The following is a 13,458-nucleotide window of genomic DNA, read 5'->3' as shown; positions in this document are numbered from 1 at the left end:
GCAGCGTCCAGCAATTCATATGAATCATATTTAATATCAGCGGCTAACAAGCGATTTGAAATCAATAAATCATCCGATCTTAATACCAATCCTTACTTTCAATTACACCAGAGTCACGAACATTGTGTGAAAATTCTTGGACAATTCAAGTTGGAAATCAATGTTGTGCATAAATGGTGAATGTAAAATGAAGATAAACTCCTTCAGGTTTGAAGGAATTAATGAATAAGAGAAGAATTAATGGACAACACTTTATTGAAGTATAAAAAGGACTATTCGAGCCACATTGCGCATTACCAAATCATTACTCCTACATCACACCTAACAATTAATTTTGATTTCTAGACTACTTAAATGATTAACAAAAACTTTTTTTGGATCATCTATCAGCAGTAACTTGAATATTTGGATACGAGGGTCGGCGCTTCCTTTGGCATCTTCTCCTGTTTCTTATTTTTGGGTTGAAGATCGTGAATTTGTTTCAGCAAGTCCCTTATGGTAGGCCTGGCCCAGAAAGTATTTGTTCTCGAGGTCGGGGGCTTTTAACTGCTTCTCTGCTTTCTCGAGATTCTGCTTTCTCTATTCTATTGCCTCTTCGTAGGTTGAGGTAGGGGCTTGGCCAAAAAGTGTTGCGCTGATCTGCATAAAAGAGAAAATTTCGGGAAATTATATTCAAAATTGGAATGGAAAAACTGTGAAAAGACATTTTTCGAGAAAATTCCTCCTGGAAATATATTTTTTTACGAATTAAATTCAAGAGTTGTTTCGACAAAAATATTATTATTGTAGATGTTGAGTTTTTCCCAAAAATTTTGTTAGGTTTATTTAGGCCTCTTTGTACCGAGATAATTGTGCAGATCTGGATAGAAGGAGAATTGGTGATATTTATATATTTGAAATTGGAATGGAAGAACTGTTGAAAGACATTTTTTGATGAAAATTTTCTTATGAAATCAATTGTTTATGAGTTAAATTTATGATTAAGAACTTTTTTCAACAAATTTTATTTTATCACTTTGGGAGAAAAAAAGTTCTAATAACTTTCGATAATTATTGTTGTTTTTCGAGAATCAAGCGAGGAAAATTTCCCCAGGAAATAATCTAATTCGATTTTCAATGGCCGAATTTGTGAATTAAATTACGTGAGGAATAAAAAAAACAGGCCATGATCAGAATTATCAACATTATATTTTTAACATGAAAAAACTTTTCTTTTTTTGTATGGAAATGATTTTTAGAATGGAAAATTGATTTTTTGTAAATAATCTACAATGCAAAGACATTTTTCGACCGGTATATTGAACATCTATATTATCCCTTGGGCTATTCTACTCGGTCAACCTTAGATAGCATATAGCATCCCGCTTTCCAAGTAATTTATGCCTTAAAAACATCTAAGGTTGACCGAGTAGAATAGCCGAAGGGATAATATAGATAATCTACAATGATTTTATGAATCTTCATCAAAAGGTAGGCTTATTATTATTTTTTTTTAGATTTTCAAAATGTTTTCTCCCACGCTTAAAGAAGGAGAATCAAATTATAACTCGAATTTTTAAGTAAAAAGCCTTTGAAAATGGAAAACTGCATTCAAAAAAATTAATGAAAAAATAGTTGTGAGAAACATCACGTTCCTCTCGATTCAAATGAGACTCGAGAACGAGGGAACAGTAATGCCATCTAAAAGTTCCCAGCAAGATCGGTAAATATCCGGAAATTTACCGGTAAATGAATTATCGTCACCGACTTTACCGACCTCGATCAGCTGTTGTATGGTGTTGTCGCGTTGACTCGTAATGGCGGTCAAATTTTTTTTAGAGGAATTCGAAAATCAATCGAAGATATCACGCCTATATGGCCCGGTCCGCCACTTGTTCTCGCCGGCGATAGATTCTCCATAGTCTAAAGTAAATGGCTTGTGGTTGTTTTTCAATATCTTGAGTGTCTAACCCATTCAACATCCCGATCGAAGTTCACACGGTCACGTTTCTTCCCTAAACGTAATGTTACAAGAAGTGATTTTCAGAAATTACTTCCTCACTAGGATGCCCCGATGGAAGGATTAAGATTATTACTAACGTGTGGCTCAAATATGAACCTGGCATATGAGACAACATCAAAATTATGGCGAATAATGGGGGTTTTGGCTAAACATCCTTAAAAGCCCTCACCTAACCAAAAACCTCAAAAATACAGTTTATAATAACGAACAACCCCAGTAAACCGCCAACCCTCGACATTTTCGAGTGAATAATAGAGCTAGATTCAGACTATCCCCAAATTCATTAGCGAAGTGGTAAAACCATTCAACTCCACTCAACCCTCAGCCGACTTTTCGATGAATATCTCGGAATCCAAGGGAGATAGAGAAAATTTGCTCGGAACCTTTTTTGCACATCTCAATCCGCCCCACAAAAAAGGTCCTGACAAAAATTCTCCCATCTGCCTTCCCTCCAGAGTTATTCATTGAAAATGATTTTGACTAAGTCAAAATCTACTTGAATTATCGTGATTGTTCGGAGTTATGTGCATGCAATATAAAAGCATCAACATACCCTTAATCGCGCAGTCTCATTGACGTTGTCCAGTCCCTCCACCCACCTCCACCACTCGACATTCGTCTATTCCCCAACACTATCGCATGAGCAGCCCCTTCACACTCTCTCACAAAGCCGATGACATCAGCTTGCGTTATCTACAGCTGCTCACAAAACACCTCTTATTGTTGTAGTTGAATTTCGTTGGCCTAACACCAGAGAACAGACAGTATTGTGCACTATTTTCAACGATTCTCCACTATTCCACGACAAAAAACGTCATTCAATAGAGATAACAGGATAAAACAGGTCTCTTCAGGCGTCTGTCAAGCTTGTTAATTCATTTATTGCTCAATCGAGAAGATTGACATGAGTTCATCGAATTTTTTTTGTGACAATTGAGTCGATTAATTGTCGCAATTACGTGAATTCATTGATGAATATTGAGGGTGACTAGTTCCTGGGTAGCTCCGAGTGGTCCTGGGGTTGGTGGAGACTTTGGACAGGTGGAGATCAGGTATTTATCGAGGGTGGCAGGGGCAAAACAGATTGGAAGGGCTTTTTGGGGGTTTTAGGGTGCTCAGGGGAATTGCGAATGCAATGGACGTTGGAGTGGTGAAAATAGCCGAGGACAAGGACTTCGAGAAGCTGAAGAAGTTGTATGATGACAATAATGATTGGAAGCTGGACTACAACAAGCCGGACCTCTCGGTCTGGACCAAGTCTGTGCCTGGAATCAGCTTTCGAATGGTCAAGGTAGGTTTTTTCATGTTTTTTGGAGGATTCATGTTTTTAATGTTTTTGAATTTTTTTTTAAATATATATTTAGGGGAGGGTGAGGTAACATGCACACTTTAAACTTTTAAAATTATTCATAACTCAGAAACAAATTTATCAATTGAGCTCAGTTAGGCTCGTTACAAAGGGAAATAATTGTTCTTTGTATTTTAAAAAATTATTAAATTTTATCCACATTTCAACCCCGCATTAACATTTTAAAAAAAGTCAAAAGTGTCCGTTTTACCCCAACCTCCCCTATATTGATTTTTTATTAATTTTTTATTTTTCGTGCTATATTAAAGTATTATTAAGCGTTTTTTGGTTCCAAATGTGAATATTGGGCTCATCCTGTCCATCGACATTAATTAAAATTTGCTTAGTAATTTTTTTGCTCCGAATGGAGGCATTGCAAACCTTCTATTTTCACATTCTCTAATTTAGATTAGAAATGATGTAGAATAGTCTGAAATGTAAAAATACGAAGTTTGGCGACCATGTCTGTTGTGATCACGTCCACCGCCACCTTCCCGGTTATCAATTTTTAGAAAATTGAGTAATTACGTGGCTAAAATAATTTCAAAAAATCTGAAATTTTGTCAGATTATGGGTCTTAATGAAGACTAACTCTGTGCAAAATTTCAGCTCAATCGATTTACTAGTTTTGAAGAAAAAGCGATTCGCTTTTAAATCGTTTCCCGCAAATATCTTCAAAACTAGTGGACCGATTTCGATTTTTTTGCTTTCAAAATATTCCTTTCGATGCCTTCTATCTGAATCAATCAAAACATATATACCCGTTCATACAAAGTTTTCGAGATATTCCCGTTTTTCCGTTTTTTCATAGAAAACTTTGTAACCACTCTAGCTTGTGCAAAAATCGAGATATCAAATTGAAATTTGGACAGAATCTTCCTCTCATGATAACAATATTTCGTATTAAAGATGGGTTCAATTCCATCGGTAGTTTGGGAGATATTCGGCGTTTTCTGAAAATCTTTTACATGGAATATCTTCAAAACTACGCAACTGATTTCACTTTTTCTTTTTTCAGAACATTCGTTTCGATGCCTTCTATCTGAATCAATCAAAACATATATACCCGTTCATACAAAGTTTTCGAGATATTCCCGTTTTTTCATAGAAAACTTTGTAACCACTCTAGCTTGTGCAAAAATTGAGATATCAACTCGAAATGTGGACAGAAAATATGTATAACCGTTCATACGAAGTATTCGAAACATTGGAATTTTGATAGCACCCATGGAGGTGGCAGTGACCATCTGAAATTTTTGCTGCTAGTTAGTGTTGTGAAGCTATAAACTTTTGTAATATTTCAGGCCACTCGAAAGCCCGCCATCAGTGTATTGATGGCGAAAAAAAAATACATCACTCAGTGACATGCTCACTGTCACATGGCGCGCTGTCATGTGCTCGCTGTCCCCTGCTTGTTTTATTCATTTTTCTATTTTTTGTGCTATATTTACGCATTATTAATTGTTTTTCGGTTTCAAATGTGAATATTATTGAGCCCTATCCATCGGCATTAATTCAGTAGCGAAGCGGTAAAACGGTTTAAGTCGGTTTACCTCCCAGTTGAGTTTTTGAGGAATATTTTCGAATTTAAGGCCCGGGTGTACTATCTTTCGAATGTTATCTGTATTTTTTCATCTTTCGCAATCCAAAATTGTCAATTGAGTGGTACATCATGTAGAAATTCCCAAAAATTATGATAGAACGATAAAAAAAATAGAAAAAATTCTGAACTTTTTCAAAGAGCGTTTTTAATTGAGATTCAGAATGAGTTGAAAATAGTGGAAATTACAAATATCTGATTCGCTGTGGCAAATTATCTATTAGCTGTCATTTTCTATGGTGGATAACAAAACACTAACTTCTCATGGAAAGTGACAGCTAGGTATCTCAATTTTCAAAACAGTGGTACGTAGTCATCTGCCATTTTTATGTGATAAAAGTGTGATTAAAAAATTCTCCAAAATATTACAACTTTTTTCAAAGAGCCTTTTTCGTAATAAATGTCTCTGTGCAGTGTGAGAAAATATTTACGAAATTAGTTTTCCCGCTGCATGATATTGGGTGACAGGCCGCCATTTGTCACCGTAAATCAGATACAATTTTCAATTTATTGTTATTCAACTTATTCTGAATATCAATTAAAAATGCTCTTTGAAAAAATTAAGAATTTTTTCTACTTTTTTTTGATTATTCATTCATAATTTTTCAAAACTTCTGCATGATGCAGAACTTAATTGACAATTTCGGTGACGAAAGGCGAAAAAAAACATCAAGATAACGTTTGAAAGATAGTACACCCGGGCCTTAACGGACATAGCGAAATTTTCGTAATTATACTTGTTGTAGTACTCAATCGGCTCTACAAAAAAGGTAATAACAACAATTTTGCTATCTTCCTTAAATTCCGAGATATTCATTGAAAACCGGTCAATAGTCAAAATTGACTTGTACAGTTTTACCACTTCGCTACTGAATTAAAATTTATTTCGTAATTTTTATTTATTCATAGAGCAATTTCCAAATATTTCGTATTTTTGAAAAATGAGAATTTTGAAGATATATCTGGATATCATGTTTTGAATTAATTCAATCATTGTGTGAAATATTTGTTTAAATATCCCAAAAAAGTTGACGCAATTGATTAAATGAGGAAATATAATAATAATTCAATTGAAGTAATATGAAACGATAAATGTTATTGGGTTTAGATAAGGACGAGATTCAGTGACGTGCAGCCTGAGACTCTTTATGACGTTCTTCATGACCCGGAGTACAGGAAAGTCTGGGACACGCACATGATCGAGTCGAAGGACATTGGATTCTTCAATCCTAATAATGATATTGGATACTATTCGAGTGAGTTTATGGGGGTTGCCTTGGCTGGAGGGGTTGAATGCAACCCAACTGACAATGATCGATAAAATCAATATTAATCCTCAATCGTTAACTGTGTTAAATATCACTGATAATTCTGTAGCGAAGTGGTAAACTAGAATAAGTGCAAAAATAGAACTTTTTCAGAAGAGTTCAAATATTGGACCACGATTGAGAGGATTTTCGATTTAAGGATGTTTTTCCAAAATCGCAAGTATTCAAAAAAATTGATTTTTTTTTCAACTGAGAGTTGAAGCTATTCCCTTTATCTTGATAAAAATTTCAATCTACCAACCCACGTTTATTATTTAGAAATGGAGTGGACAAAATGCACCAAACGCATGCGCTAACATGCGCTTATATGGGATAGAATCTTTCAAATATTTCCCCTCTTTGCGCGGGTACCCCAATTTTGTTTCTGGCCATTCGATTCAGTATAGTTTTGCACATTACCTTCTTTTTTTATTTTTATTTTTAGAGTCTTCTAGGAGGTGAATTATAAATTTCAACATAAATCCCATAAGAGCCCGTGTATAAGGAAAAATTTGGTCATTTATTTCTGGCGAGACTATTGCGATTAATTTTTTTTAACATCAAAGAAGTTAGATTCATATCACGTATGAAAAAATTCAACAGAAAACCTCGCGAATTCACTAAAAAAATCTATTGGAATTCTATCGGAATTCTATGGGATTTCTATAGGATTTCTGTTATAATTGTATTGAAAAATTCTATTTGTTTTTTGCACTGATTCTATTAGATATTCGATAAAAAAAAGTCAACAGATTTCGAATTTCTGTTCAAATTTTCCTCGAGATTTTTTCTATTAAAAAAAATTGGGTACAAATTTTCTAAGTTTTTTTCCGCTGGATTTTGTTTTGTTTTGCATTACAGAAGGCAAGTGGAAAAAACTTGAAAAATTGATGCCCAAGCATTCTTATAGAAAAAATCTCAAGAGAAAATTTCAAACAGAAATTCGAAATCTATTGACTTTTTTTTATCGAATGTCCAATTTCCGAATTTGCGCAAAAAACAAATAGATTTTTTCAATAGAATTACAATACAAATCCTATAGAAATCCCATAGAATTCCATAGGAAATCCTATTGAAATTTTTCATATGTGATGTTTTGCTATCAATCCAAAATAAGATTTGTTGAGAATGGCTAAACATCCTTAAGCGATAGAAAATTTTTCAAACAAGTTACACTTATCCTAGTTTACCACTTCACTATATAATTCTGTTTATAAATGTTTATTCAAGTCACACATTTCATCCGATTTCAATGCACTTGGGCTCAATTTGTTCGTTGGGACATTTTCTATCAAGTTCGGACGATTTATTTTAAAAAATACACTGATGAATAATTATGACGATTTGTTTAAAAGTTGATTGGTTTCGTCATGTGGAAATATAACTGTGAAAATAAAACTACAAAAAATCAATGGAGAATGTTCCAACGAACATAGTCGGCCCAATTGCATTGAAATCGAATGAAAACTGTGACTTGGGACGGCTAGACAGAACTTTTAGTAATATTTTGACATCTTAATGAATGACTCTTGATATTTATTAAATCGATGAATTTCAGTTGTGGTACATTTAACAGAATTTTATGAGTCAGAGTCAAGTGTTATTCGTGTCGATATGAATATCTGCAGATGTAATATTCGTATAGATATCTCATTCTTGGACTCTTCATCATCATCATAAACTTGAAATTCCCAGATTATAAACATCTTTTTGCACTAATGATTCAATTTTTGGAATTCTTATTGCAACAAATTTCAAATTCCACTCGACTACATTCAATTCAAAATATTTCTCACTCCATTCCCCCATAAAAAAATATATAAAAAATATATATAATATGGGCCAATTTCGGATATTTTTCAAATTCATAAAAAGTTGATAAAAAAAATATAGAAAACATATATATATATTTTTTTAAATATAAATTGGACCAATTTAAGATATTTTTAAAAATATTTTTCAAAATATAAATTTTTCCGTGTGGGATTAATTCCCCTCTCGATTCAAACAAAATAAGAAAATTCTGTTCTCATATTCCCAGTGTCCTGCACATCCCCCCTGAAAAATCGTGACTTCGTTCTCCAAAGATCCTGGCTGGACACCGGCAGAGAGCAACTGATCATAAATCACTCAGTCTATCACAAAGATTACCCCCCCAAAAAGGGTTACGTGCGAGCCACATCCTATCTCACAGGTAATTGGACGATCCCCAGAACAGTTATTTGCACAACTTTTTTTAAATTTAAATTTGTAGAACTGTTTTTCAATATGTTATCGTATCTCTCCTAAATTAAATGGAATCATTTGATAATCCATTGGTGGTGTTTCATTGTGTATTGACAATCAAATTTCATAACAATTTTTATAGATTAAATTTGACGTTGAGGCTCTGTGGGATTCAACTCCAGTCACATCCAATTTAATTCATATGAATATATTAATAATTTAAATGTCTCAAAGGCATTGAATTTAAATGAAAGGCACCCAGAGATATGAAAAAATTGAGTGAAAAAGTAAACAATTACATAAAAAATTAAATTATACATAATTATTACAAAAAATAATAACATTCTTAATGTTCCAGGATTCATCGTCAGACCCTCGAGAAACGGTGACGGCGCAGAGTTGGGGTACGTCTCCCACACAGATCCCCACGGGAAACTCCCCGCCTGGTTGATCAACAGAGTCACACAAATCTTCGCTCCCAAGGTTACCAGGAACAATTTCCTTATTAATCCCATTTGTCTCTTTTATGACCGTTATCTTCATCGTTGAATCCTCAGATGGTGAAAAAATTGCACAAGGCTGCGGTGGCTTATCCCACGTGGAAAGAGAAGAATCATCCCAACTGTAGGCCTTGGCACTTTCCGGAGCAGATAATGTCACCTCGAATGCGCCTTCAAGATGTAAGGAGTTTATTAAACGGAGGAACGAGGATATCCTATTCTTGGACTCTTCATTACAACAAAAAGATAATTATAATCTTAAAGTTTCAAGTTTATGATGATTGTGAAGAGTCCAAAAATTATATATCTGTACGAATATTACATCTGTGGATATTTCATGTATGAAAACATTCAATAGAAAACCTAGCGAATTCGCCAGAAAATTGTACTGGAATTCTACAAGAATTCTATGGGGTTTCTATAGGGTTTCTATTGGAAATCCATTGAAAAATTCTATTCGATTTTTGCGCTGATTCTAGTAGGTATTCGATAAGAAAAAGTCAATAGATTTTTAACGTTTCAATTAAGTTTTGCACTAATTATTCGTTTTTAGACATATATAATCGATCTTCAATGTATGAAAAATCTCGCTCTAATCGCCCGCGACTTTTAAAACTCATAATAGTCATACTTTCCCCTTAATAGTGATTTAGAAAACCCCAAATAATTATCAGAGACATTGAATAATGTCAACGATTGACAATTAATGTTGATTCTATCAATAATTCTACTGTAGTTGTATTTGTATTGTAGTATATTCACTTGACAAAACTAAGCAACTATCAAAAAAGACAACCTCAGTCCTTAAACAAGCCTATCATTAAAATCTGAAAAATTTTCACGTCATCTGAAGCGACTTCTACCTTAGTAATCATCAAAAAAGTATTCTGTCGGCGCAACATCAATTAATGACCCTTCACTCCTTTCTCTCCAGTGCATAAAATCAATCGAAGAGAAGAACATGAAGAATAGTTACGTCGACGAATCAGACGTCAAAGACACGATAGTCAAAGACATAATGATGATGGATTCCGACTAATCGAGGAGAACACCCAAATTCCCACCGAAACATCAGTATTAGTTCAGTCTAAGCACATCAAAATGAAACCGAAGCGGTTGAGCCGAAAATCAAAGAGCAATGGCAGTTTTAATTTCTTAGGGTAAGTCTACATGTGATGCTAATCAAGTGCTCGTTCATTTTTCTTTCTGGTCGTTAATAACAATAAAGGCTGATACTGTGACGGAAAACAGTGATGGATAGATAGATAATTTATATTTGAAATTGAACGGTGGCTTGTTTGGCCACTGATTAGTCACTCTTTAGTGTTGTTTTTCCTGAGGTCATGGAATTTTCGAATATTGGGGATAATAGATAGTCTCTTCTCAGCGATTTCTGCGTTTACGAGAAATATATTCAACAAGTCTGGGTCTTAAGGATATCCAAGTACTTTGGATATTTTTTCTCCAGTGAAATGATTATTCAGAATTTTACTAGAAATCGATTTCATGCCTAAAAAAATTAGATTTCTAAAAGTTTAAATTTCAATTATTTATCTATCAATAATGAATGTTTAAAAATATTATAATTCTGTGGAAAATATAGTTTTAATGACACTTGAAGACCCGGGTGGATTATCTTTCGAACGTGATGTTGGTTGTTTTTTTTAGTTTGAATAATCTGAAATGATCGTCAATTGCTATACAGTTTTAAATAGCCCTGGAGTCTCCAAAAATTATGAGTGTACAATCAAATATACGTTGAAAAAAAGCTGAACATTTTCAAAGAGCGGTTTTGACTAATATTGGGAAGTAAACCCAATAGGGAGGAAATTGCAAATTAATAATTTGATGTATCTAATGGCTGTTAGATCGTCATTTGTCACAGTAGTCAATAGCTGTCAGATCGTTAGTTACCATGATAAATTATCCATTCACTATTTCCTCTCTATCGGACTTATTTCTTAAACTTTATTAAAAACGCTCTTTGAAAATGTTCAGTTTTTTTCCTACTTTTTTTTATTGTACAATCATAATTTTTAGGGACTCCTGCGTAATTTAAAATGCAATGGAAATTGTTATATATTTTACATCATGAAGATGAAAAAACAATCGAGATAACGTTCGAAAAATAATCCACTCGGGCCTTAATTGACAAATTTAATGATTGAAAATCATCAATGATCTGTATCAAACTGTAAAAGATACTTGGGTATCCTTAAATGGATTGATCAGTGAATTTTTATCTGAAAGGGGAAGAGAGAGTAGAGTCACATAATGAGGAAGATACTCGAGTGTTTATTTTCAGCTAAATGTCCTCTTGGCTCAAACACTGAATCCTTCCACTTCCACTCAACATTCCCATATTTTCCATTCCGCATTTTTTAGTCGACTAGACATCTCAGGAATTTGCCTTTCGAATTAAGCTTCAATGCTAATTATATTTGGATGGTTTCACATTATGCTGTTGATGTCAGTTGCAATTAGTATCTCTTTTTTCTCCGCACAAATTGCATTATGTGATACATATCTAATAACAATTGCTATATCATGAATAAGGATTCGAGAGTAAGAAAATTTTGTCTAAAATTTTATTCTTCTAATTTTTTTTGACAGCAGTTCATTTTTTCAAAAAATTTTTTGCGATAAAAAAATTCAATCAAATTAAATTCAGGCGAAATAAATCCATTAATATTTAAATAATCATTTATTTATTAAAAATTACTGTGTTATTTGTAACTTTAGTTATTTATTTTTTCAATTAAAAATAATGGATAAATTAAGTTTTTTTCACAAAAAAAATTGAAGACTTTAAAATAAATTAAAATAATGAATTGTTCAATTTTCAACACTTATTGATGTACTTGATAAAAAATTACAATTTTTTCCACTTCCCGTCAATTTTTTTTATTAAGTAGGGGAGAGTGGGGCAAAATTAAACAGTCAAATAAACGACTGTTTGACGCAATTCAAGCAAAAAATTTTTTTTCTTTAATTTTTTTTGTCAACTTTTTTTTATTCTTGGGTGTACTGATGAGAATAATAATTTTCAGTAAAATGGAAAATTATTGAGAAGTTTTGATGGGCGAAGATTTTGTCAATGGATTATTCGATTGAATTTCAGCATCACATTTTCCTTTTTCCCCCTCTGAGTCTCCCTCTGGGCTTTACTCTGGACTTTGGATTTTCCAAAATCTTCGCCCGTCAGAACTCCTTAATAATTTTCCATTCTACTGAATGGAAAATTACTATTCTCATCAGTACTCCCAAGAATAAAAAAAAGTTGACAAACAAAATATTTAATAAAAAAAATTTGTTTTTGCTTGAAAAAAATTTTTTTTGACTGTTTCATTTGTGCAAAAATTGCAGAAATTGTTAATAACTCTACTTACCCAAATAAATAAATGTAAATGAGTCTAATTTACCCAAATCTACGTGAGTCTAAGTGTCCCAAGGAAAAAATTTAGCCCAATTGCATTGAAATCAATGGCTTGAATTACCAGCAATTTAACAATACCAAAGATTAACATCGCTCCCCCCTCTCTCTTTCTCGCTCTCGTCCAAATTAATTTCGCACCTGATAAACTCAAAGCAAATCTATCCAGCATTTTAACGGACAAATCTCCATCTTAACAACCGAGCTTTTAATAACTCCTCAATAGTATCAAGATGCTATTAAAATAAAGGGCTGTGCATTGAACGAACTGATCGGACGAGTTGTTTTATAATGACTAATAAGCTTAAAATAGATTAATAATTCAAAGATTCAAGTGTGAGGGTGTGGAACTCCACTCGTGACAGTGAGAGTAATCCATACCGACGATTCAATAAGATCCATATGCTGTTTGTAATATAGTACATGAAGTCGTTAAATAATTCTTAAAGTAAGATACATATGCATAACGGCACGTGATGAACACTGCAAGTATTGAATTTTTATCCAAAGGATGACGAATAAACTGGTATTACTACTAATATTAATTAAAGTCATTTATGTGACATTCTTGTATTGCACTTTGTATATAAACATTTATCTTATTCAATATATAACTTGTTAAATCATGGAAATGTCTCACAATTAATCCTCCAAATAATTCCCAGAATAATAATTCCAGATTTTTTTCCTAGCATAATTTTTATGTAAGTAAAAACTGACGGATTTTCAGTGATGATAAATATTTTGAAATATTTAGAACGCAATTTTATATCATTATTTTTTGTCATTTTGTTTATTGAAGCTTGATAAGGCTCAAAAGGATCAGAATAAGGGACATGGGGATGAAAAAACTAAGGGTCACGAGGGTTATAATGAGGGTCAACTTAAGGATTGGAATGAGGGTCACAAGAATGAGATTAAGGCTCACAAAGGTCAGATTAAGGGTCAAAGTAAAGGTCTCAATATCTCTTTATATTGTAAAAATCCAAATCGATTTTTGGGGATGAAAATTTGGTGCACAAAATTAAGACTCCAAAATTAA

General features: G+C 33.1%; 2 protein-coding genes and 1 long non-coding RNA gene across 4 annotated transcripts in view; 2 read left to right on the top strand and 1 right to left on the bottom strand.

Moving 5' to 3' along the window:
- Nucleotides 1-237: 237 nt before the first annotated feature.
- LOC107041518 lies at nucleotides 238-2,894 on the bottom strand. Its single transcript, XR_001461074.2, has 2 exons — nucleotides 2,556-2,894; nucleotides 238-639 (listed from the first exon to the last, which is right to left on the bottom strand). It is a non-coding gene; the product is annotated as an uncharacterized LOC107041518 (long non-coding RNA).
- LOC107041517 (START domain-containing protein 10) lies at nucleotides 1,871-10,047 on the top strand. 2 transcript variants are annotated; one of them, XM_015262110.2, is made up of 7 exons: nucleotides 1,871-1,907; nucleotides 2,732-3,293; nucleotides 6,059-6,206; nucleotides 8,299-8,451; nucleotides 8,842-8,966; nucleotides 9,041-9,163; nucleotides 9,918-10,047. In XM_015262110.2, the coding sequence occupies exons 2-7, from the start codon at nucleotides 3,138-3,140 to the stop codon at nucleotides 10,020-10,022; spliced, it is 810 nt and encodes a 269-aa protein (XP_015117596.1). In that variant the 5' UTR covers nucleotides 1,871-1,907; nucleotides 2,732-3,137; the 3' UTR covers nucleotides 10,023-10,047. The 2 variants fall into 2 exon arrangements, with proteins under 2 accessions (XP_015117596.1, XP_015117597.1); XM_015262111.2 differs by lacking the exon at nucleotides 1,871-1,907 and having other exon boundaries at nucleotides 2,311-3,054; nucleotides 3,113-3,293.
- The window catches only part of LOC107041516, a 19,886-nt gene continuing 16,439 nt past the window's right edge, over nucleotides 10,012-13,458 (top strand). The window contains exon 1 of the mRNA XM_015262109.1: nucleotides 10,012-10,143. Coding sequence (XP_015117595.1) covers nucleotides 10,085-10,143 — 59 coding nt within the window. The 5' untranslated portion in view covers nucleotides 10,012-10,084. The remainder of the gene's footprint in view (nucleotides 10,144-13,458) is intronic.

The sequence above is a fragment of the Diachasma alloeum genome, unplaced genomic scaffold (genome assembly GCF_001412515.2).
Source record: "Diachasma alloeum isolate Michigan unplaced genomic scaffold, Dall2.0 Dall_scaffold_00366, whole genome shotgun sequence".
Taxonomy (NCBI): Eukaryota; Metazoa; Arthropoda; class Insecta; order Hymenoptera; family Braconidae; genus Diachasma; species Diachasma alloeum.
Note: the sequence above shows the minus strand (reverse complement) of the source record. Positions and strands in the feature narration are given on the sequence as shown.

What these genes read in the sequence shown, in the direction of transcription:
- LOC107041517 (XM_015262110.2), top strand. Translation starts at nt 3,138, where the DNA reads ATGGACGTTGGAGTGGTGAAAATAGCCGAGGACAAGGACTTCGAGAAG. An exon ending in TCAGCTTTCGAATGGTCAAG is followed by an intron (nt 3,294 to 6,058) that starts GTAGGTTTTTTC and finishes TATTGGGTTTAG; the next exon opens with ATAAGGACGAGATTCAGTGA. An exon ending in TGATATTGGATACTATTCGA is followed by an intron (nt 6,207 to 8,298) that starts GTGAGTTTATGG and finishes TCATATTCCCAG; the next exon opens with TGTCCTGCACATCCCCCCTG.